The 25,285-nt window shown below is 39.5% G+C and overlaps 1 protein-coding gene across 1 annotated transcript in view; it reads right to left on the bottom strand.

Annotated features, from left to right (window-relative positions):
• Positions 1 to 17,499: 17,499 nt before the first annotated feature.
• CEP135 (centrosomal protein 135) overlaps positions 17,500 to 25,285 on the bottom strand; it is a 29,849-nt gene continuing 22,063 nt past the window's right edge. Inside the window, exons 22-26 of the mRNA XM_041459442.1 lie at positions 24,970 to 25,179; positions 23,815 to 24,017; positions 20,263 to 20,367; positions 19,742 to 19,888; positions 17,500 to 18,028 (exon numbers count right to left, since the gene is read on the bottom strand). Of these exons, the coding sequence (XP_041315376.1) occupies positions 18,007 to 18,028; positions 19,742 to 19,888; positions 20,263 to 20,367; positions 23,815 to 24,017; positions 24,970 to 25,179 (687 nt within the window). The 3' untranslated portion in view covers positions 17,500 to 18,006. The remainder of the gene's footprint in view (positions 18,029 to 19,741; positions 19,889 to 20,262; positions 20,368 to 23,814; positions 24,018 to 24,969; positions 25,180 to 25,285) is intronic.

The raw sequence follows: 25,285 nt of genomic DNA, 5'->3' as shown, positions 1-25,285 counted from the left end.
ATATTCACTTAGAGTTATCTATTTAAAAAAATAAATAAACAACAAACTCTTATTTTAACAATTTGTTGTAAGAAAACTCCTGAATGTCTCAGTTTAGGTATTTAGAACATCAACTGCTTTTCAAAAAAAGTAAGAATATTCATTATTTGGCTAACTCATTCTGAGGTTTGAAGCCTTTTGACAGCATAAGAAGACACAGCCTCAAGCCATGCCAGGTTGGACATCAGGAAGGATTCTCTCTCTCAAGCACTCATCAAGGATTAGAATGGATTGGAGCCCAGGGAGGCAGTGGAGTCGCTGTCCCTGGATGTGACACTTAGTGGCGCAATCTATCGACAAGCCAGTCAACCAGCCATGGTGTTCAGTCAAAGATTGGACTCAAGGTCCTTTCCAGCTTTAATAATCCTGTGATTCTATGGCCCAAATAAAGCAAATGCATTAGAGGAAGCGTAAAGTGAATTAAAGGGTCTATAAAGAACATAAGATATCTTCTTGGCGTGCTCTGCCCAAAAAAGGCAAAGCACTCCATAAATGTATCCAATGGCATACATACACAATATTGCACTCAAAACATTACTTAAATTGTTATTATTAATGATATAAGAATTAACAGGCTAGAGAACTGAAAAACTAAAGCTGACTTAATGGGCAGTTAGACGACATTTTTTCTTCTTGTTCAGAAACAAAGGCTTGATTTACAACGCAGCAGCCATGCTCTGGTCTGCAGACCAAATGATTCATTTCCTCACAAACCTTTCTGCTGCAGTCAGTATTGTATCATCAGAATGCCACATGCAGGCTCCAGCCATGCAGATCTAGCCACAGTTCTACAGTATAAAAACACTTACAATGGAACACATCTTTATGGAACATATCTTTCTCTCTATAGAAAACAAATATTAAATTATGCTACTTACTGTAGCTGTCCAACTAAAGCAGGGTCAAACTTAAGAATAACATCTTCTAACAGCTACGTAACGGGAAAAGGCAACAGTGCTACTGATGTGGAGAACTTGCATTAGTGGTTTACGTGTGAATGTAATGAAAGTAATGAATGAAAATTTGTAAAAGCTACACAATAATCACAATCATAACCAACAGCAGAGTCCATAGCACCATCTGTAAAGAACTGACTGCATATACATAACAGGGAGTTGGGCTTTTGTGGATTTACTGCTGGACAGCTGGGACTCTGTCACACATCACAGAGTACGGCTTTTCTTGCCATGGGCAATAAAGTTTTGCATGAACAAATGCACATGACAAATTTGATACGCAGTTGTGTGCCTGGGCAAAACTGAGTCTGGTCCCTGCGAGAAATGGGGTTAGGCACCTGTGGTGAGTTGTGCCTATGCCACAAATGAGAAGCAATACAAAAGAATGCAAATCTCAGAGAGTCAAAGGTTCCCAAAGTTCAAAAGTCATCAGTGGGACAGACTGGACATGGGGCCAAAAGACCTCCAAGGGAAGGGTTAACACTGCAGAACACACTGGAGGCAAGGAGGATCTTTTTAAGCCACCTGAAAGAAGTAAAATAAATATATGAGATTACAGCAAAAACATGGTCACTAATATTTAGTGTCCAACTTAAAATATCTACACTTGCTTTTTTGAGACTACTTAATGCTATGTAGTTATTGACACATTTAAAATGCAACTGTTAACTGCAGTCAGTTATGATGTTCAGCAATTCTATTAATTGGATTTTATTAAAATTAGCTACAACTTCTAACTGAGGCACATACAAAGTGAAGGATATGGAATTTAGGACCACGTGAACAGGTTAGCTCAAGGGATGCAGATGCACACAGAAAATCCATGGAGATGGAAAGTCACTGCAGCAACAACTGGAGTTTGTTCAAGGTACATAGCCTTATATGCACATTCGTGTGCTCCATGTACATATAAGGGACTCACAGAATGGCTTGGGTAGAAAAGGACCTTAAAGATCACCTAGTTCCAACCCCTCTGCCATGGGCAGGGGCACCTTCCACTAGACCAGGTTGCTCAGAGTCCCATACAAACTGAGCTTGAACACTTCCAGGAATGGAGCATCCACAACTCCTCTGGGCAACCTGTTCCAGTGCCTCACCACCCTCACAGTAAAGATTTATTTTCTAATATCTAATTTGAACCTACTTGCAGTTTGAAGCCATTCCCCTTCTTCCTATCACTACATACTCTTTTAAGAACTCCCTCTCCATCTTTCTTGTAGACTTCCTTCAAGTGCTGGAAAGCCAAAATTAGGTCTCCCCAAAGCCACCTCTTCAGGATGAACAATCCCAATTGTCTCAGCCTTCCTTGTATGAGAGGTGCTCCTTCCCTCTACTCATCTTGGTGGCCCTCCTCTATCTGGTCCATATCTTTCCTGGGCTGGGGACCACAAAGCTGAATGTAGTGTTCCAGGGGGGGTCTCACCAAAACAGAGCAAAGGGGCAGAATCCCTCCTTCACCTGCTGCCCACACTGCTCTGGATGCAGCCCAGGACAGGTTTGGCTTTCTGGGCTGTGAGTGCCCATGGCTGGGTCATGGCCAGCATCTCCTCCACCAGCACCCCCAAGTCTCTCTCAACAGGGCTGCTCTGGATCTGTTCATCCCATGTTGATCCCAGGGGTTGTGCTGGCCCAGATGCAGCACCTTGCACTTGGGCGTCTTAAACTGTGTGAGACACCCATGGGCCTCCTTGGAATGTCCTGATCCCTTTGGACAGCATCCTATCCTCCAGGTGTCAGGTCAACAGAACCACTAAGCTTGGTGTCATCTGCAAATTTGCTGATACTGTATTCAATCCTATTATCTGTATCATCAATGAAGATAATAAATAACACTGGTTCCCATATGGACCACTGAAGGTCACCACTGGTCACTGATGTCCATCAGGACTCTGGATGAAATGGTCCAACACATTCCTTATTCATCTAGCCCTCCCACCCATCAATTCCATCTCTTCCCAATCTAGATGTTGTGAGGGATCAAGAGGAATTATGTCAAAGTCTTTACAGAAGTCCAGATATGGAAACAAACCCTTCAAAAAAAAAAAAAAAAAAACAAAAACCCAAAAAAAACCTTTGATTGCAGTGGTAAATGTTGTAGGAGACCAGAGGAATAACTGGCTGGCTCAAACCAACAGGGCAGTGGGAAGTGCTGGGGGCACAGGATGAGTTCTGTGTATGTGGAACGATGCGCTGCTCCACACCCCAACCCCACTGAGCCTTAGTCAGCCTCAGGACTGGTCTAAAATGCCAGCCTGACCTCATGGCCTGTGATGAGCCCCAAAATGATGCCAGCCACATCCAGGAAACACTAAAGCTGAGGCTGGGGGAGGGCCCAGCAGACCAGAGTAGAAAAAAGGACAGCAACACGTGTGCTGAGTTGGCACGATCCACTGGATCCTAGGGTGGTGATTATACACCTTTCTTTCTTCTCAAAATACATTGGAAACCAGACTAAAAAATTCCAGTCAATGCCTTAGTGCCTTGTTGTGTCTGGACAAGTTAGAGTTCACCAAGTTAAAGTTTACTAAGTTTGTGAAGTGCCTTACTTTGTCTGGATGTTGTTTTAAAATTTGCCAAGTACTTTATTCTACCCAAAAGTTCTAAAATTTGCAAGTAAAAATTTGTTGTCAAATTCCCTGAGAATTTTGTTCTTTCTCCCATGTATCACCCAGAGTGAATCAAATTACCTTCTGCTAAACCTGCTGAGTGGGCCAGGTCATTACAAAGGTGATTTCTCAAACAGACAAGTTGCAAATTGTAAATAAGCACAGTGAAGACAAAATGAGGCAAAATGCAGTCTAGCAACTAATGCCACTGTCACAGTTCTGCTTGACAAACAACAGCATTCGACATCTTGTCAGAGTCACAAACGGGTCTTCAGCTTCTCTTTCACTCTGACAATGTAGAATAGTCCCACAAAAACACCTGGGTTGAGAAAGAATTAGTTCCGTGACCCTTCTGGCTTACAGCCCATCTGCCTCTTACTGATGCAGCCTCTGTCCAGAAAGGCTCCTGAAAAGTGGCAGGAATAGGGAGCTTTAAGGCATTGGGAATCTACCCTTTAACTGATGGAAAGGGTGTTCCAGCAGGCAGGTGCACGAGGGGATGTAACCTTGGGCCAAATGGAGCCTTCACAGCTGAAGTAACCACTGTGTGCTCCATAGCTTGCCTACATTGTTTTTTTCCGGCCTCCTATCCAAGGAAACACAATAACCCGAAGCACACAGTTTGTCAGATATCAGGTGTTGGTATCAGGCTACCAGATCCCAGCAGCTCGTGACAGTGTTCAGCAGGCTGTGTGGGTGGCTGAAAGATTAATCTACTTGCCAGAAAAAACACAGCAGGGCTCTTTAGTACAACCCACCCTTCCGCTGTCAACAGGGGATGTTGGAACAGGGTGGTTGGGAAGAACATCAAAACCCACATGTATGAGCTGAGGGAGTCTCTCCTTCCTCCAAACATGAGCAGTGGATGGAGCAATGACTGCCAAAGCTTCAGGGCTGAGAGCAGTATGGCACTGTTCATCGTCATAGCCCCCTGATGGGCTGGCGTAGGCTACTGCAAAATATCTACCAAGCCTGGAACAGGATCCGGAAAGGACAAAAAATCAGCTTACTTTTTTCTTCTTCTTAGCAACTTACAACCCTGACAGCTCTGTGAAGCTCTGGCACTTCCTTTTTTTTCACTTGTCAATCTCAAAAAAACCACAACAAACAAAAAACCCAAGAAAACCAAAATAAATTTAAAAATGCTTCTTTTACATTTTTTATTTTGCTCACCCACCTAAGACCAGTATGGTACAGAATTGTCTCTACATTCCGAGCACTGATCTCTGGAGTAACAGGTGGTCATTCTCCATTTGAAAAGACCCAGAAATCATTTATGATGGGTCTCCTAAAACACAAATGCTGAGATTCAGAAGACAATGTAATCTTAGGAAGAAAGACTGCAATTTTCTTCCAGTTTTTAGTTACTTCTGTCCCATAGTCTCCAACACAGCTTTCCCATAGCTTTAATTAGTCATTAATTTAATCTCCTTTGGCTCTTTGTTGTCTTCTTACTAAGTCAATCCCAGTTTGCAATTGTTAAGACTTCTGGTGCACTGGAGTCCCTGCCAGTAACCCAAGTTCCCACCTACTAGTTCACTCTGTATCCTACTCTTTCTCAAGTCCCAGTCATCTGTCCCCAGGTCTTACCTCCCCTTCACATCCATCACGTCCCATGCTCATGTACTATCCTACTAGCCAGGTTCCTTGTGAAATCTGTACCCGTGCTCCCCTAACCTGCTCTTCCCTATGCCAGCTGGGTCTCAGGCTCCTCCCAGGATCCCATGGTACTTTCCTACCTCACACTTCTTGCCCAAGCACCAGCAGAGGAATCACTATGGAAGGAGAGAGGAGTAGATGTCAGAGCTGATCCGAATCAAGAGATGACAGCAAAACTCTGAGCTGCTCTGCTCAGAGCCCTGTTCACTTTGAGACATCACATAGAGGCAATTCTGCCACATGCAGCACTGATGAGGAAATGAGGTACAATCTGATCAAATCTGGTCAACACCAGGGTGCATGGATGTTGAAGACCAAGGAGACTAGAAGAGACCTCAAAGAGTAATCCATTTCACAGCACTGCTCCAGAAAGAATTAAACTGTATTTATGTCATTCCTGATTAATACTCAGACAGTGGTTAATGATGCTAAAATCATGAAAATCCAAACTCAGTAATCCACTCTATTGCTTCAACTTCATTATTGCTGAGTCCACTACATATCATCTTGTTGGGCATGGACAACATTGCTTCACAACAGCTTTGTGACATTAGAGAGTTATCATGTCTTGTTAACCATGACAGCCTTCATTCTTTGAGCTGAAACAACTCCAGACTTTTCAGCATTCATTCATAATCCATATATTCTAAATATTTTCATTATTTTCATTCCTCTCCTCTGGATACTCTCCAATTCATACACTTTTTTGTTGAAGTGTGTAGCCTACCTGGACATGGTGTTACAATTGAGTAAGATTTCTCGTGTCTTCCAAGACGTTGTTTCAAACCATATGTTTGTTTCTATTGCAGCAGCAACTTGGGTAATTTACCATAAACCACAGCTCTTCCAAAGTGTTACTGCCCAATCCCTTCCTTATACAATTCACAACTACAACCTCTTTGTCCTGTTGAAAACCCTAATTTTAATTCTGTCTCCAGCATAGTCACAATCCCACTTCAATTGCTACTGCATAATAGCAAGTGCCACTGAGGTCACCGTTAAAAATACTCTGTAGCGCTGGGTGTTGAATTAACATGTAATCTCTCATTTTATTTTCTAAAATGTTCACAGGTATGTGAAAAATAAAGTGTTAAAAGTGTATGAAAACTACAATAGTTTCTAGACTTAGTATTATAACTTTATTTGTAGACTAGGATTTTGTAGACTTACACAGAAAATTTGGGCAGACTTTCATGAAGACAGTAAAAAGGAAGATCAGACAAAAGGACACTGCCTTAGCAGGATCTGGAGCCTAGCTAAAAACCAGAACAGTATCGTGTTTCTGAACTGTCTTAGGATTTCTTAGCAAGGCAAAACAACAAGTCTAATTCTCAACTAATTAATTAATTACAATAAAAATTAACATGAGTCACATATACGTGTGATGAGCTACAGAGCACATGGCTAAAATTTGCCAAAGTTATAAGCAACAGAAAAGAGGTTCTACAACATGGAAGGCAGTTTGGTTTGGTTAGCAGATCAATCCACTCAATCCAGCTATGTCACATATTTGCCAATAAACACCCAAAGATAATACAGATTCACAGGGCTTCCTACCACTATTTTTGTCATCTGGCCCAAACTGTTCCACAGATCACTGTAATTGTACCTTTTTCTCTTTTTTTCTGTGCTGACGTTTCAAAAGAAGCTTTCTTAAAAGCCACAGAGAAAGACAGCATGTTACTTTGAAGAAAATCGACTTTCTTTGAAGAGCAACATGAAAGTCAGAATTTTGTACGGTTCATTTCACTTCAGTTCTTTTCATCACACTCCCTCCACATTTCAACTTAACAGTAAACATAATCTTTAACGTGCAGCATCCTCCTGCAGAAGCCTTACCACAAATCACTAGACTGGGTTGCTTTATGAAGCTGCCCAAGTCTGACACCTGACTTCCAAAACATGCTGAGTAATGAAAGAGATGGTCAAGCATGCCAGCAAAATGCACAGCAGTTTGCACTCCCAAACACTAAAGTGTGAGGAAAGTTTTTGCTTATTTCGATCATTTTCTTACTGTTTTTCTTAAGGCAATAATGGAGAAGAAAATAAAGCTTTCACATGTGTTAGCATTAAAACCATAAGCCATTTCAAAGGAACGTTGGGATGTGGGTTACATGAACTAAAATCATCTGCATATGACAGTATTTTCTTAAATGGCCTTGTCAGAGGCATGAAACTTTTACTCCCATAACTTGGTACACAGCCTACATATATAAAGAGGAAACTGAACTATATTTAAAAATGTATTGATGTACTTTACACATTTGTAGTGGCATCTGAATCAGCTTCACTCAAAGTGTGGCAAAACAGCACTGTAAGCCACTTACCCAGGATAATAAGATCTCTACATTTTTCTTCCCACCAAACTTAATTACCAAATCACTGAGATTTGGCTCATGTGATGCACAGGTCTTGAACAGCATTAATTAAAAAAAATACTTGTTCCAAGTCAATTTTATTTCTTTGTAAGGCTTCACCAATATAAGTGAAAATGCTAAATATGAAGCAAGGGTAAATGCTGTGTGCTTCTGACAAAATGTATTTTAGTTCCTAAAGAGAGAAGTCATGTGATGCAGAGAGTCAAAAGGAGTGAAAGTTCCTTCAGGAAATGATGGGAAAAAATAAGTGTAAGATCTACAAAACAACTGATTGTTCCCTAAAGGCAGAACTCATGGAGTCTCCATGGAAACAAGCACAATTTTTATTCATCACTAACTAATTTAAATAACAGATAAAAGAATTTGGCCCCTCCAGTAGAAGCAGTAATGTAATTAAAGTTAACCCTGTAACTTTAATTTGCCTTCTATCATACCACTTAACACCAATTAATTCTATTTCACAGTGCACTTTATACAACTTTATTATATCTTGTTCAAACACATTGGCTCAGTGTCAAAATGCAGGTGTTTAGAGCATCTCAACATTAAGAGCATCTCAACATTTATATCATGCTGATGGCAGCTATTATGCAACTACATTGCCCTGAGTGTTGATTCCAAAAACATTGACTTTCCCAACATGCCAATAGTAGGTTTCCATTTTTGCCATGCTTCTCTTATTTGGGCCTTTATGGAATAAAGGCTGCATTGATTTTATGGGAGGTTAAAAAAATCCCTCTCAACAATCAGATTCAGCAATTTTCAAACATGAATAATTCAGGATATGGAAAAAAAGTCTTGTCTCTTGACTTGCGAGGACTAAAAGTCAAAACATAGTCATTCAAGCTAACACTGTCTATAAAAATTGTTTGTGTTAGATTTCATTCTAAAACAACAACCAAATATATTCATATTCATAAATTCATCATCACATTTCACTCAACACTTATTATGCCATGTGTTTCTTATTTAAAAAGAGCTTACCTGACACTTCTATAACAGGAATATTGAAATAACTCTAAACTACATTAGTAACAGACAAATCCATTTTCAGTGACTGAGATACCTGGCAAAACACTATTCAGAGTGACTAAGAGCCTAAGCAGAAGAAACTGCAAAAGCTATTTTTATTGCTGTAATCAGAAGTGTGAAACCAAAACAGCTGCTTTTTAGTATATGTATTTAAAGTGAAATATTATTGCCAAACAATATTTTTAGTAGTTAATACATTTTGTTAGGGTTTCAAGGAACTGTATGTTAAAAAAAAATACCAAATGCCTTTCCATTTCACAAGTGCTATTACCTGTGTAACCTCACAAAACAACAGACCAAAATAAGACCTATAAGGAACAAACTTTGGAGGGGGGGAGGTGTGGGAAAGAAAGAAAAAAGTCAATGGCTTAGCACAGGATCCAGCAAGCCATTCATACTTCAGATCAACTGCGTTTGCTACCAGTGCACTTTTAAAAATTCTGTTATACAGTATATAAATAAAAAATAATATTTGCTTGTAAGTGTGAAGCAATTCTCTCTAAAATGGAGGATTGCCCAAGGGGGTATTTGAAAATGGCCCTTAATTTTGGAACAGGGCGCACTAACACAAATTTTCCTGTTGGAGAAAAGTAGATCCAATACCAGCCAGAAGCAACCTCTTTGCTATGTACCATATTTACCAATAAATATATCCACAGTAATTCTTGGAGTTATCCAACTGGAGCACAAATAAATTTACAAATCACTTTCATATAAAATTTCAATGCACTTCACAATGTTCAATTCAAGCTAATTGTTGCAACGAAATATACGACCCCAAACACAATGTCTAATCTGATAAACTGATAGCAGCCAAGGAAGAGTTGAATTTGTCTATTTGATGAATTCCTGACCTGGATTCAAACCACCCAAAGTAAATAATACACCAAACTGCTGGCTACTGCAGTAACAACGGCTTTGTTAAAGAAACTCATGATAACATTTACGCCTATTGATTAATGGTACAGTTTTGGTACAGTTACAAGACTTAATTGTCTATGCAAGGTGCAATTAGATTTATTTCAGTGATGGGAATTTACTGAGCATGCATTACTAAATACCAAATAAAAATCAGTTCTGGCTCTAATTTATCATCTTTAATCTGTTAAACCATGTTACTGCTATCAGCTATCTTAAATAACCCAGAGTCTAAGAAAAGAACTCTTTTCATACAAAACTGTTTAAGGTATGTACAGAAAATGTGTTTGGGAAGATAACAAATTATATTATCTATGTATCTATGACCGACAGAATATCTATTATTAGGCCTGTGGTTGCAAATTACTCTTCCCTTTCTCTATGGTCCCATCCCCCCAACAGCAGATCATTTTCAGTGCCATTATTGTCAGGCATATTAAATTTTCAGGATGCACAGTTGTGGTTTCCAGTTCTCTATTTACTCCTTGAACTGTTTTAACTGGGCATTTTTACACTTAAAATAAAAGAGCAGAGGCGTAATAACGTTTTGCATACTACAGCTGCAGAGAACCAGATTTGTAACTGACTAGTGGCAACACCATCAAAATTAATTAAAAACCCCCAGTCATTCATTAAAAATCCCTCAGTGACATAGAAAAGATGCGCGTTGCACACATTTCCGCAGCTGAAGCAGGCGTTTTCTAACTGAGGAGATGGCGTAACAGAGGAGATGGATTTCCCATGCGATATTACCTCTGGCTTACCTGCTCCAGCTGTTGGGAAAGGCAAAGGGAGAGGGACGCGGCCCCGCCGCCCGCCCGGCGCGGCGCGGAGCGGAGCGCTGCCCGTTTCTTACGGCAGCGCTTGTGTGACAAATGGCTCACGGGAGCTTGAACAAAGCGATGCTGCTCTAGAGAAACATCGCAGGGAACAAAGTCATCTCTTTGACAGCTCCTGCTTTTTTTCAGTGAAGCTGAAACAATGCAGGACTCCCCGCGAAACCGCTAACAAAGGGGAAGCAGAAGGAATCGGAGAGAACCAGCCCAGTCGCTGAATTCCGCGGCAGCAATGAAGTGACACCTTCCGAAAATCACCCGCACGCCTCCTTACACCTTCCACCGAACAAAGGCAGCCCGACAGCGGCAGGGAACTACTTACGGGGGGGGTTTTCTGGCCGTCCTCCCGGCGCAGCCTCCTGCCCCTGGGCTGCTGGCCGCTGGTGTTGCCGAGCCGAAGGGCACATGTAGCACCGAGCGGGCAGCACAAAGGGGCAGGGACACCCCCGCACGGCGAACGCTCCCGGAGCGGCGAGGCCGGGATGCGGAGCCCCGCGGGAGGCTGCGGAGCTCGGTCTGCGGCGAGGCTCCCTCCCGCTCCCGGCGCCGCAGCGGCCCTTGCGCGGGGAGAAGGGGTGGGGCGCAGGGTCCTACCTGTGCTCCCTCTCCGTGCTGCCAGAAGGAAGCGCCGGTGGCTGCTGCGGGCGCGGTGCCGCCCAGCCCGTCGGATGCCGCCCCCGCGGCGGCCGCCCCATGGCAGCGCGGCCGCGCCGCTCACGGGCGCCCCGCAGCGCCGCGCCCGCATCCCTGCCCGAGTCCCGGCCCGCATCCATCCCTGCCCGCATCCCTGCCCGCACCCCACAGCGAGCGGCGCTCGGCCCCTGCTGCTGGCAAGGAAGGGATAAAGCTGGGTCTATCCGCATTCACCGGGACCCAGCTCCGTTGCACTGCCCCAGGGGGAGAGGTCCGCAGCTCCAGGTGCACCGCGCTCTGAACTCCCGTTTGTTCTCTTCTCGCAGCAAGACCCAGTCTGAACCCAGCGCCTAGCCCGTGCTGTAGCTAGGCAAATACTTATCCCCTTAATTTACTGAAAAATAGGAAAAACTGCAAGAAACAAAACCAAAACCAGCTGTCCTCCAACACAGAAGCACAGAAATCAGCCTCCCTTCTTTCTCACAGCCTTATTCCGGTATTTGTATCAGCTCTTCTGGGGCCCCACTCTTCCAATGCAGCTCTCTACTGCAAGACTTCACCAGTGCTGGACACCTGTTTCCTGAGTTTCTCAGGGAGAACATGGTAAAAGCACATGCTGTACTTAGTGCCATCCGGGCTCTTCCACTTTTTGAACCAACATTGGTCACACGATTCATGATCCTCCACCACTGACACAGGTGTTTTGCCAGCCACCTCCAGATTCAGGTAGTCCCTGGAGAAAAAGGCCTTGCAGCTTTAGATTTTGTCTGCTCCTTAATTTTTTGGTCCAGTCAGAAGTGGTCCTTCTGATATTCTTAAAAGAAAAAGGTAAGATCCATGCTGGATTGGACCAAAGAGCTATCTTACCCTTTTTTTGTCTCTGTGCCCAATACCAGAGGTTTTAAAGGAAGAATATAAGTTCAGGGAGGCATTGACTGATATTTTCCCACTCCTTAGTGAGCTGTTGCTCACTGAATTCCTGCATCCAAGTGATATTTGTAAGAAAAACTAGTCTATGACTCTGAAATAAACACTAATTGCTAGAAATCACTTTTTCACCTGCAGTCTTCTAGTAATGACTAGTCATACAAGCCCTGGGAGACACAGTCTGTTCCCTGTTCAGTCCCATCACAGCTAAAGCCACAGTCTACAGTGTGGTAGTTTCCAGGGTCCCCGGATGGAGGAGGAAGGAATGAATCTGACTCCATGTTCTTAGAAGGCTAATTTATTATATTGATATGATTGATATGATATGATAGAATGCTATACTAAAGCTATACTAAAGAATAGAGAAAGGATACAGACAGAAGGCTACAAAGAATGATAATGGAAACTCGTGACTCTCCTCAGAGAGTCCGACGCAGCTGGCTGTGATTGGCCAATAAGTAAAAACAACTCACATGCAACCAATGAAACAATCACCTGCCACATTCCAAAGCAGCAAAACACAGGAGAAGCAACTCAGATAATACCATTATCATTTTTCTCTGAGGCTTCTCAGCTTTCCCGGAGAAGAATCCTGGACAAAGAGATTTTTCACAAATAGGATAGTGACACTACATAATTCACCAATAATTCAGAAGTTTAAGCTCATGCACCAGGTCTATTTAGATGGCTGTTAGGTGTATTGACTGCTACTTTTAACACTAGGTATTATATATATATATATGGATTTATATTCAAAATATACAGATACAAAGCACCTTGATTACCAGAGCTGAATTTTGTAGCAATCCTCCAAAAGTTTCAGGAGTTTTGCTGTGTTTGGTTTTACTGCTTTCTGCAGCACTTGTATGTTTTTAAGAGGTAGAATTGGATGGTACAGAGAGAAAATTTCAAAAGTAGCCACCAGGAAAGAGGTGAATCGAGATTTTGCCAGTTCCTTCAAATTGATCAAATTGCTCAATTACATCAGACCTTTGTTGGCAAAGGTCAAACTTTTCACTTTCCTGGAGCTGGAAATGAGTAAAAATGGGTTGTTGTTTCTTTTTTTCCTTAAGAACCAACAATTTCTGGAAAGTGATGCAACCACAGGTCTCAGCAGCAAAATGATGAATAGGCTTCATGGCATGCATAGCTTTATTAGCAAGTCTTGCACTTTGATTTTAGTGTATCTTATTATAGAAATACTAAACCTAGAATTTCTGTGGAGAAACCCGAATCTTTCCAGGATGATCACTGGAAAAGACCCAGATCCACTAGGTGGCACAAAGAGGCCATGTAAGAGCCAGCAGCAAGCCGGCAGCGCCTTTCCTTCCATTCGACTTCTTTATGTATTTATGCAAAGTAAACGGGTACAGATAAAGATTGCAGACACAGCTATAGTCCAGCAACCCACACATGTCTTTCCATAAAGACAAGTTCAGATGTCAACGTGCTCCTTTGCACTGGAAGCTCAGTGAAAATCTCCCCGAAGAGCAGTATCTGCTCCTGCAGACCTTGACTGACTCACAGCTGAGTAACCATGCTGAAACTCATTTCTGTGTTTGTATTCATGAAAATACAGCCATCCCTGCTCAGGAGGATTTAAACTGAGAAGAAGCTAACATAATTTCATTTCTCCCCTCTCCTCCATTTGCCATCATGCCATTCTACTTTAATTCCTGCACTATCACCTTGAAATGGTAAAGGACACACTGACAACACTGCTGGGGCAGCTCTGCTTGGATGATGTTGAGCTTGCAGCACACACAGGTGGGAGAGGCAACCACCAGGATAAATTCTGAAACTCACCAAGCTCTAACATAGGTACAACTAGTACTGAGACAAAACAATGGCAATTATTTTTATACTTGTAATTTTTAAAATGTCAAAGATCATAATTTAGATAATAAGTGCCAATTTCACTACAGCTGGGTAAGCATTTACTTGATCACACGGTGGAGATTTGTAGGAAAGTTTCCACAGCCCCAGGATTGTTGCCCCTTTGAAAATTGCCTAGTCCAACCAACCCTTGCTCAAAACAGGGTCATCTACAGCTGTCCAGGACTGTTCCTAAATGGGTTTTGAATACCTCTGAAGGAGACTCCACAACTTCCCTGGGCAGCCTGTTGCACTGTTTGATCACCCTCATGGGAAAAAAAAAAATCGTATGTTTCAGTTGAATTACTCATATTTCAATTTGTGCTCATTGTCTTGTACCTCCCCCAGATAGAACCAAGAGGAGACGTTTTACTCCCACCCACTGTTATACACGGAGATGCTCCCCCCCAAACCTTCTCTTCTCAAGGTTCAACAGCCCCAGCTTGCTCAGACTGTCTTCATGTGAGATATAGTCCAATCCCTTAATCATCTTTGGGCTCTCTGCCACACTTTCCAGGAACATCCATGTCCATGTTGTCTTGGGAGCCTTATGGAAGACTGTATGCTGGCAATTGTTACCTTGGGCAAGCCATGTTTGCAGCCCAAATGTGGGCAGGTGTGGATGGATGGAATGTAGTAGAATAGAGATAATGATGAAGGTAATTTCACCCCTAAGGAGTTACAGCTGCACTAATTATCAAGAATTAGGAACAGGCCTGCCCTTAACAGGCTACAGTTAGATCCAATTAGGATGAGTATTGTAAAAGAGTAGGTTGGCTGGTCAAGAGGTTAGTTAGAGTTTGTTGACTGTGCTGTGAGGAACAAGGCATCAGTACTGCAAGGATCTGCCTGTGAGAAAGCATCAAGGTATGGAGCTTTTACAGTAAGATGATAACAGGCAGGGACTGCCACTGTGCAGGGATCTGCTGGAGGCCCCCGTGCCAGTTCAGCTGCTCTGCTGGGGCAGAGAACCCTGCAGCCTGCTGGGGATGGATGGCTTGGTTCTTGGCCTCTGTGGCCAAAGCCCTGTGGTAGCTCAGCAGCCCCTGACACCATTCAGCTATTGCTGATCAGTGCTTGCACAGCATCAAGGCTTTCTCTTCCCCACACCACTTATAGAACAGCATGGATGGTAAGGCTTTAGGTCCAGGAATTAATATTGCTGCAGCTACTGCAATCTTTGTGTGGCCTATGAAGGGTCAGAGGATGAAATGAAACTGGAATATCTGTTTATATAAAGTTGCACCTCTGGCTTACTTAAGGCACCAAAGCCACACACCCCTCGTTTCTTACACTGCTAGCAAGGACAAAGTATAACGTTCTCTCCCAAGGAATGATCTAAACCCCCTCAAAATCTGCAGGTTTCATTAAGGAGTAACAGCATTTGCCTAGGTCAGGCTGCCATATATACATTAATTTCTGTATAAAATATTTTAAATTGGAAGACTGAATCTATCTTAAAAAAAAAAAAAAAAAAAAAAAGTTTTTTTTTTTTTTTTTTTTTTTTTTTTTTTTTTTTTTTAATTAGCATCACACAGGAAAATGTTAGTGTTTCTCATATGGAGGGTGAGAAAAAAAGTACAAATTTTGGCTTCCCAACTGAACCCAAGAATTATTTACTTATCTTAATTACCTAAATTTTAGGGACATAATGTAAGACACAAAAACCCCAAAGCCAACTAAATCTAAGAATTTCTCAAACCCACATTATGGTGTTTAGTTGAGAAATTCAGGTTTTAATAAACTGAAAACACCAGCCCTTTTATTATCTCTAGATTCCCCTGCTTCTGATGCTGGACTCACATTGTTTTGTAGAAAAACAGCCCCAATGATTGCTGTTCTCCTTTATTATTTCTCTAAAGCTGATTTCCCCCGCTTCCCAATTGCAGACAGTAAGACAGACAACTTGAATGTATGGAGTTTTATCACGATTTCGTGTCTGCCACACTCCCCCTGCAACTCACCCCAGCTGAGGACTACACACAGCAGCCAAGGGTGCTTTTGATCCTCCAAAGGTGAGAACAGCAGGGAAGCCTCTGGAGCAGAGTCCAGGTGAGCCACATTAACATCTAGCCCACAAAAGGCTCTTTCGTACGTGGCACATGCTGTAGTCCATGGATTTAAATCTTCCACAAATTTGTGCTTGTTTTCTACTTCATTAATTGAAACAGCTGATTTAAAAGCAAAGTTGCTTAAAAATTACTTTTGTTTTACTACAATTGTTATAAAAATGTATATAAATTATTAGTAACAAGACAAATTGACAGCTACACTACAGTCTGAATATTAGTACTGTTTTAATACTAGAAATCTGCACAGGCTTTGGTCAGCACAATGATACCAATTTTATTGTAACACCTGTGTTCAGTGAGGTCCTAATCCAATTGTAATTGATATATCCATGTACGAATCGCTATTAATTGAAGTGTTATGGTTTGAATTGTAATGCCAAAAGATGCATTTTTCAGTAAGATGAAATACACTGTTTTCAATAAAGTGGAACATTAACTTTTAAAAAAAAATTCCAATTTAAAAGGGTTTATTTACAAAATAGGATATTTAAAAGTCACCACTGAAGACATCAAGAGCAGGACATGAGTTTTCTCCTTCTTACTAAATCAACCTGAATAATTAACACCAATTAGCATCAGTGGAAACCACTGACTTAATTACAAACAGTATTAATAGGTAAGTAACAGTTAGAGACAAAATCCTCCTCATTCCTGTATCTGGCAAATGAAAGACCTAGAAAGTAAAATGTGTAAGATGCACCCACCACAAATACACAGTTCCCTACATGGCTGAGAAACCTCAAGTGATACAAGTATTTTCAGGTACTTCTGAATTGGTGTTCTAAGCTGGCTTTAATCAGTAAAATTTAATACATAATATATGATACAGTATTTTCAATTAACACAATATTCTTCGTAATTTTTAAGTGGAACAATCTTGTTGCAAACTAGATAAAATCTAAGCAATTTTCCCCCCCATGTTATTTAAAATGTTGTTTGCACCTTAGAGATGCTTGTAATGTTAGCTGGTAATCACAGGTTGATACTGGATGTCAGGCAAGCAGAACTGGACCTTCTGGCCAGTGCAAGGATGTGCAGCCATGCATCCTCCCATTTCTAGTGCTCTGTATAATTCTTATGAATACACATCCTGCCACCCTGCTGGTATGCAATTATTCAGAAAACTCTATGTTCCTAACTGCATCTTGCTTCAAAGCCTAAGTTTGAAATGCTCCTCTGCTAAATAAACCAGATATTTTCAAGATTAGTTCTCACTTCATTTACCTAATATGTATGTCACAACATTAAGTCCTGTGTCACCTCTCCAACACCTTAACTGTGTGAATGATTCCAGGTGTTGCTCTGAACTTTTAAAACCAAAATTTGAAAAACATCTCCAGGTATGATTCAAAAATTTGAATATAAAATACTTTGAGAATTTTTTAATATTTAAAGGACTTCATTACATCTTTAAAATTTTTTCTCTTCACTTTTCATTAAATAAGGGGATATTTAAAATGCAATTTCACACAAAGGTTAAACAAAGGGAGATTGATAGAAACAGTAATAAAGAATAACTGATATATATTTTTTATTAAGATACAATAAACAAAATGCATTCACAAAATAGGTAATCAATACTTTTAAATACCATAAAGAATAACCTGAAAACAGAAAACACTTGTCAGAAGCCCAAACATAAGAAATCATCATGAGTAGAAAACATACATTGGCTCAGCATTTTTAATACAGTTGGGGATGTTATTCTATGTTAGCTCACATTAAGATGAATAAACTTCTCCAATCATATGAGATAAGCAAACAAATAAAATAAAAAAAATGAAAACAAGAGATTGTCAAATCAATACTCATTTCCTTCTTTTAATTATTATGTTTCTAAAAAAGTAACAAAACTTAGCCAGGCTTGATACAAAACCTGTCAAACAGCCAGAAAAAGTCAGTCACTCCTGCCAGCTGGGAAAGCAGAATTTTGCAAAGTTGATCACTTCACCCATTCTCAGAGGTTTCAAAGGTAATCAGTGATTTGAAGAAAACAGAGGTAAAATACAAGTATTCATAATTTATAAAAAAAAAATCCTTGTAACAAGGTAATGCTTCAGCTACTCAAGTACTGGTTATTCCTTGACGGTCACATTTCTGTGGAGAAAGAAAAGATGTCAAAATACAGGTAACTGTTACATTTTACTTATTAATATTAGGATAAAAAGTAGTAATTAGCTTTAGCCTCCTCAGATGGTCTTCTGTTATTCCCAAATATCAGCTATTAGCATATCAACCACTGACCCACTGCTAAAATGACTTACAAAAGTAATAGCGAGACGAGGAGGAAGAGAAAATTTCTTGAGAAGATGAAATCAGGTCAGAGAGAGACAGCAATAACACTAGAACAGTAATTACAGAGTACAATTTACTCTGGTAAGCTCCCAAGAAGGAATAAACAACAAGGATGAAAGATGGTAACAGCACTGCTGAGATCACTCTATTGTAATTGATACATTTAAAAGGCAAGGTATGCGTAACAACTGCATGTGAATTCAGTTGTTAAAAAGCACGTTCTTTAAAAATACGCACTTCAAGAAAATGGGGTATTTTCTGGTAAGATATGGTACAGAGTTGACATTGTTAAAACTAGGGATACAAATATTACATAAAAATAGTGCACTACATGGTATCCTCCATGCATAGCAACTGGACTTTTTATTGCTCTCAGGACTCACTGTAAAGCAAGGAAGACTAGACAATACTCTACTGATGATGCTCCTTCTCAGAAATACATTATCTGTCACCACCTCAGTCAAAATGTTGTTTTACAGTATAACAGGGTATGCCTAGGGGCTCACCAGTAAAGCAAAAGGCATATCTGCTGATTCATCCCCACTGTCAGTATCTCATTTGCTACAGTTGCCACTTTTTGCTTTGCCCAAAAATTCGCAGAAGAGAAAAACTGCTGATAATGTGGGTTCATGCCAGGCTGAGTTCAGTTCTCAAAAAACCTGTGTTTTTGTTAACAAAATTAAGCTTAGAACAAGCCATATGTATTTACCAGCAGAAAGCAACTTTAAAATCAGCAGAATTCATGAGCTGTCACAGCACACATTTCCTGCAATAATCACTCTTTATCTCTCCCTGTCCTTCCCCTTTTCACTACAATTTATTATTCAATATAGGACAGGTGGGATATACAGTCAATAATCACATCTGTAATATGTAACTGGCATCATCTAAACCAAAAATCATCTCTAAAAGAACAAACATGACAGTGAAAATGAACAGGAAAGGGGCTGATTTTGATTTCTTTTTTATGGACTATAGTGATCACGATCTTAGACATTCACAGATTCAAGCATTAACAATGAAAAATACATTAATTATTTTTATGCACTTGTTTTGGAGATAAGTTTCATCTAGCATAGGCTTCAAATGCATTTTAGTTGGACTCTTCTGTGGAGTGTCTCTCTGTTATTGCTGTACTTGGGAGATTTCCTGGCATTCCTCTTAATATGAACCATTCATTGTTTGGAGATAACTATTAACAACAATAAACTGGTAAAGTATATCTGGGTATAATAAACGGTAGTAATATGCAGGCAACATATATTTGAAAGTTGTCAGGTGGTGCAAGGCCATTAAATAAAAGAGGAATGGGAATCCATTATATTATATGGTCTTTGGAGAGCACTTTGCATTTATTGGTTGCCATCAATATTTTATAGCAGGAGAGACAGCAAAAGCAGAACATAGGAACATCTGAAGCATGTAACAATTTCATATAATCACAAAGGCATTATTTAGAAACAGTTTAAACCTAACTCTTAGACAGAAAAGACTTGCTAAAGTCAAATCACTTACTTTTCAGCTGCTGCTTGCTCAGTGGCTCTGGCAGCGCTGCGCTCCGGAGAGTGGGAGGGAGACCTGAGCGTGGAGCTGAGCGGAGGCGAGGCGCGCAGCGAGGACGCGCAGAGGCCGTGCCGGCGCATCTCCTGGATCGCTCGCTCCCTGACAACACACAGCAACCTCAGCCAACGCCTTGGTACCGCACCGTGGCACAGGAACACAACAGAACCTTGCAAAACGCCTCACTTTCTCGTAAAACCCCTCCGTTCTATTATTTATTCTATTTATTTTCAGGAGAAGGAATTTTTTTTATTTTGAGAGGCAGTGGTAAACTCACAAAAATTACAAAGAAATTCAGAAACTGTGTAAGATTTTTTCTTTAAGCAGTTTTCAAGATGAACATATTAAATTTTGTATGACAAGCGGAACAGAGTTTTCCATAAAAGTTTCCCACTATTCAAAAAAGCAATAGTTCTAAAAGTGAGAAAGAAGAAATAAAGAGTAAGAGTCAACTCACTGAAAAACCAGCACCTTACCGTTCAAATCGCTCAGTTGTCAGTTTCCTTTTTAAAACATCAGTGTCAGCCTGCATCTGTGCAACTTTACTTCGAAGCATGGAAAGCTCTCTATTATTGCTGCTTCTAAAAAAAAAATCATGAGAAGCAACAAAGTTTTCTTTGAACAATGTCAGCTAGGAGCTTAGAGAAGCTAGAGAAAGATAGAACAAAACCAGATACTGAACATGTTGTTTCACAGACTAAATCAAAGACAAATTAGAAGCAGCAAGAACCAAATGAATGCAACAGAATGTTTCTGGAAGACCCTAAGGTGAGAAGGAAGTAAGAAGCTGGCAAGCCTCTTACTACATCCTGACTACATCAGGCTCTTTTTCAGACAAAGGTAAACACAAATATGTTTGATAAAAACAGACAAAACAATTAAATAACTAGTTTATTGCTTTACTGTTCTCTGTTGCAATTTGAGATAGTCTTTGTATAAAAAAAGAAAAAAAAAAGGCAGTAAATATCCACAAAAAATTACAAATTTAACAGACAATGGCTTCAGTAAAAATTTTATCAAGTAGGCTGAAACTATCTGGCTAGCCACGAACAACAGAACCAAATCTAAGTAAAAATTGTATTAAAGCAAACACCAGACCAGCAAAACCCAGAGTCTGAAAGCTTGTTAACTACACCCTTGGTATTTGCGCCCATCTGTCTCAAGTGCGAGAATCACAGTTAAAAGGAGCCTTGAAAATCTTCAGAAACATGATTAATATACTTCTCAGTAAATCATCAGCTTGGCTTACTCAATGCTTGGTTGCAAAATACCATCAATTACGTTATAAAGGAAGAAAAATAAATTGTTGCATGTAAAATAGGTTGTCCAAGCAAGAATCTAGACAGCTATGTCATTCCATACAGTCTTCAAAGCCACTGTGAAGTGGAGTGCTCAAAAGTTTCTCCTGGAGAAGCAAAGTTGTACTAGTTTATTGCTAAAGCACTGGACTGGAGTTCTGAAAAATGAGTTCCACTCCAGGCTCAGTCACAGACTTCCTGTCTGGCACCCGCCGGTCTTTGACTCCAGGAAGATGTAAACTACTCAAGAGATTTGTTCCAAATAAAACTGCAGAATATTTTTTCCCATGTTCCCTATTCATCAATAAAATTCCTAGAATGGTATCTTGATCCAGTATGTTGAGAACAGATGCAGAAGACAAGACATCTTGATGATATTTTATATGTCCTTCAAAGACAGGCATATGCTTTCAGGATGGAGGTAAGAATTCAGGGCCCAATATCATTATTGTAAAATAAAGAAAGAAAGTAAACAGTTTGTGAGTGATGAGGTTATTCTGTTTCAGTGACATTTAAACAAAATTAAGTGCATTAAGTAAATCACTCCAAAATTTAGAAACATTTTGAAACCCTTTATGCACAGTAATCATAAGTTTACATGATGATATGCAATTTTCAGAGGACTTCTCTTTCACAGCAGATACACTTAGCTCTCAATTAAACCCTTTATGCACAGTAATCATCATATAAGTTTACATGATGATATGCAATTTTCAGAGGACTTCTCTTTCACAGCAGATACACTTAGCTCTCAATAAGTAGTTTAGCTATTCCATATTCTCTGTTTATTTAATTCTTTAATCACTCTAGAGCATAAAGACCACAGTTACTGTACTATCACCCATGCAGTACTCAAAGTAACAACTACTTACTCTTTACACTACTCATAATTACAGCACTGGAGAACTTCACAAGTTAAACTTAATTCTGAGAATACTTCTTAAGTCAGAGTTGTAGCAGTGCCATTTTCTAAATAAAGTGGAAGGACAGGTACTATAAAGGTAAAACTTTAAATAATGTTCAAAAATATTGGCACGTGATTTTTGTCATTTAGAGCTGAAATTCTGCCAAGTCAAATAAATTTCTGTATTTTGCAAGACACAAATAATTGTCACATACTTCAGTCACAGCTGTGAGCATTTAAAAATTCCTGCTCATTAGACTGCAACTACCACAAACCAAATAGTAGAAAATAAGGTATATACATCTAGTTCTCACACCTGAACACTTGTCTAGTAACATGCAGAACCTTTGAGATAAACAGTGGAAAGCAATTCAACAGAATGGCCACTCTTCCTCAAAGAGAACATTTTCCTTCTCCCTGCAAATATCTCACCCTATTAACACTGCAAGTATTGACATTTACAAAAAACAAATGAACCCTACAATGTGTGCAAAAGAAAAACAGTGAAAAAAATTACTATGTACATAGTTAAACAGTTTTATAATGTTTGTACACAAAGTAACTGGATTCAATTTAATTTTAAAAATTCAATTTAATTGAAAAACTCCTTCTTTCCTTTTGATTTCATTTATTTGCTTGGTTGGTTTTTGGGATTTTGTTGGTTTGTTTTTTCTAACTTTCACATTGGACTTTGTAATCAAGACATTCTATTAGCTTATGTTTGTTGTACGCGATTAACATTTTTTTTTCCCCAAGTAAACAAAAATCAACAATACTAAAGCATGAAGCAATTAGTTGCACAGGGGTAATTAATAATGTCATAATCTCCAGATTCACTGAGATCACTGCTCCTTGAGGTGGACCATCATAAACCATCACAAGTTGTAGCCTCTACATAGATCAACCAAAAGCATATTTCTTGCACATCTGTGTCACCAAGTTCCAGACAGTTTTAAGTGGAATACATTCTATATCTCATGAGGAGTATTACCTGCCCCATTAACTTCCATGTTTCCTTTCTCTCCCTAGGTTAGCATTTACTAAACGGGTGGATTTCTACATCTGAAATTCTGCTTTGACTTTACTCTTCACCACCATCTGCACTCAGCTGATACTCCTCCTTCTTGCTATTTAATGCAGAGCTACCACTAGCTCCTGCTGATGTATCCTTAGGAGAATTTCACACACACACAAAGTTAACTCCCCTCTTAACTTCATTGCTCCAAACAGATCAGTCTTTTTTACATACAAGTGTTGCTAAAAGTTATTGCTTCTTTAGGCAGATCTGCAGCAGAAGTTGCTGGCCACATTTAGTGGAGGTGTCAGGCTTAGTTCTGTTTGTATTTCAAAGGAATAATAAGTGATACAGGACTTTTTCCACAATAGTTAATATCAAAAACAGAAAAGTACTTTAAAGCACTATAACTTCACTATTTATTATGTAAGTGATTCTTTAATCAAAGCAAGGACAATAGGTATCTTCAGTAGATAAGCAATTCACATTTACCATTAATTTAATATACTTGAGGGTTTTTTTGTGAGCAGTAAGCACATGTTAAAATTTTATGTAGAGGATGTTTCCTTTGGAACTCCTGTTCAAGTTTACTGCTTGCACTAAACTGATGTCCACCAAAGTGCTGATTAATTGAAAGCAATATGAAAGACCTGTAAAGAAACTTTAAATGATGCCATGAAAGGCCAAAAGACACTGCTGCCAAAATCTGCTCAGCCATACTAAACACCCAGATTTTGTGAATAAGTATTGCCACATGGAAATAGTTCTTTTGCAAACCCTGTAACACACACACACATTTGTTAAAACTTACAGTTTGCTCTCAGCCAGTGTTAGCTTGTCTTTCAGTAACTGAATTTCGGTATCTTTGTCTTGTGTCGTTAATTGATTCTGAAATTCTTTGTCTCTACTAGTAGCCAATAAGGTTTCAAGATTCTGAACTGTAAGTCTCTCACTGGATAGCTGCTTTTTCAGCAACTCTCCTTCTGATTTTGTATCTTCTAATTCTCCTAGAACCTAAGGCACAAATTTTATATGTTATTAATACACTAATTTATGAACACAGAGAATTTTATTTTGCGAAGAGTTATTACAAAAACTGAAATTAAAGGATGTTTGACAAAAAAGTATAGAAAACAGCCCACAAAATAATGTAAAGCCTACAATTATTTTAAACTATACTTAATTTAAAACTGTTCAAGCTGTACCTCTGTCAAATGTTTTACTGGGAGCTGCATTACTGAGTGCTGAAAATGTTTAGGTAAGTACCTGGAACGTGAATTAGCTTTTAACAGTAGAACTTTGCACAAATACAAAATTAGTATTTACTATACTTCATCCTATTTGACTAGGTCAGCCCAGAATTAGCCTATTGGCTTTTGCTGAAAATGTAGGAATACTTGTTTTCCTCTTCAGTCCTGTGAATATAAACAAATTTTACTGTTCTCAAGGCCTCAAATATTACAGTCCCAGAAAGGCTGACCAAGTCACTAAATGAAGACAAAATCAGCTGTAAAGAAAAAGGTTCAGAAAATATGAATATTTAGAACTTTTTAAACTATTTAAAAATATTCAATGAATTCCAGCTGTATCTAAATTTCTTAACTGAAAAGACACCATTAGGGTAGGGTCTTTACTATTTAAATAAGAAGTGCACTATTTGCTTTTTATAAAGTTTGAGTCAATTAAAAAACCAAAAATAAATATATATATGATCTGTCTGTAGTACAGCCAAAACTACACCTGCAACATTTTGCAGTGATAATGAATGAAAGAAACTCCCTCTTTTTCTACAAAACCCACAGCTAAGGATCTGTATGTTGTAAAATTTATAATTTATATAAAAACACAAAACTAATGACGTAAATTAACTTACCTTACTTTAAGAAGCAACTATTTTCTCCAAAACCTACTAAAAGCAAAAGAAGTTACTTTGTTACAGCAAATTAAATTTGCCTTTGCTGCTTACCCTTTCATAATCCATGCTTTTGGACGTTAGCTGTCGAGCTAAAAGTTCTTTGTTAGCCTCAAGTTTCACACAGAGTTCTCTCACAGAAGCCAGGTCTGCTAACACAGAAGCCTTATCCTGATTTTCACGTTTAAGATCCTCTTCCAATCTGGACATATTTTTGGTTATGGAGGAGATCTGAGATTCATATACTTGATGTGCAACAATATGCTAAACAAAACCAAATACAGATACATTTTCAATGTTAAATTTATGAGATTCCTGTTGAATAACCTGGGGTTTTTAACACTTTATTTTCCCTACAAAAATTTAATAT

This window comes from Pyrgilauda ruficollis, unplaced genomic scaffold (genome assembly GCF_017590135.1).
Source record: "Pyrgilauda ruficollis isolate IOZ18807 unplaced genomic scaffold, ASM1759013v1 scaffold1, whole genome shotgun sequence".
In the NCBI taxonomy this organism is placed as follows: Eukaryota; Metazoa; Chordata; class Aves; order Passeriformes; family Passeridae; genus Pyrgilauda; species Pyrgilauda ruficollis.
The sequence above is the reverse complement of the archived record's forward strand: the minus strand, read 5'-3'. Positions and strand labels throughout refer to the sequence as shown.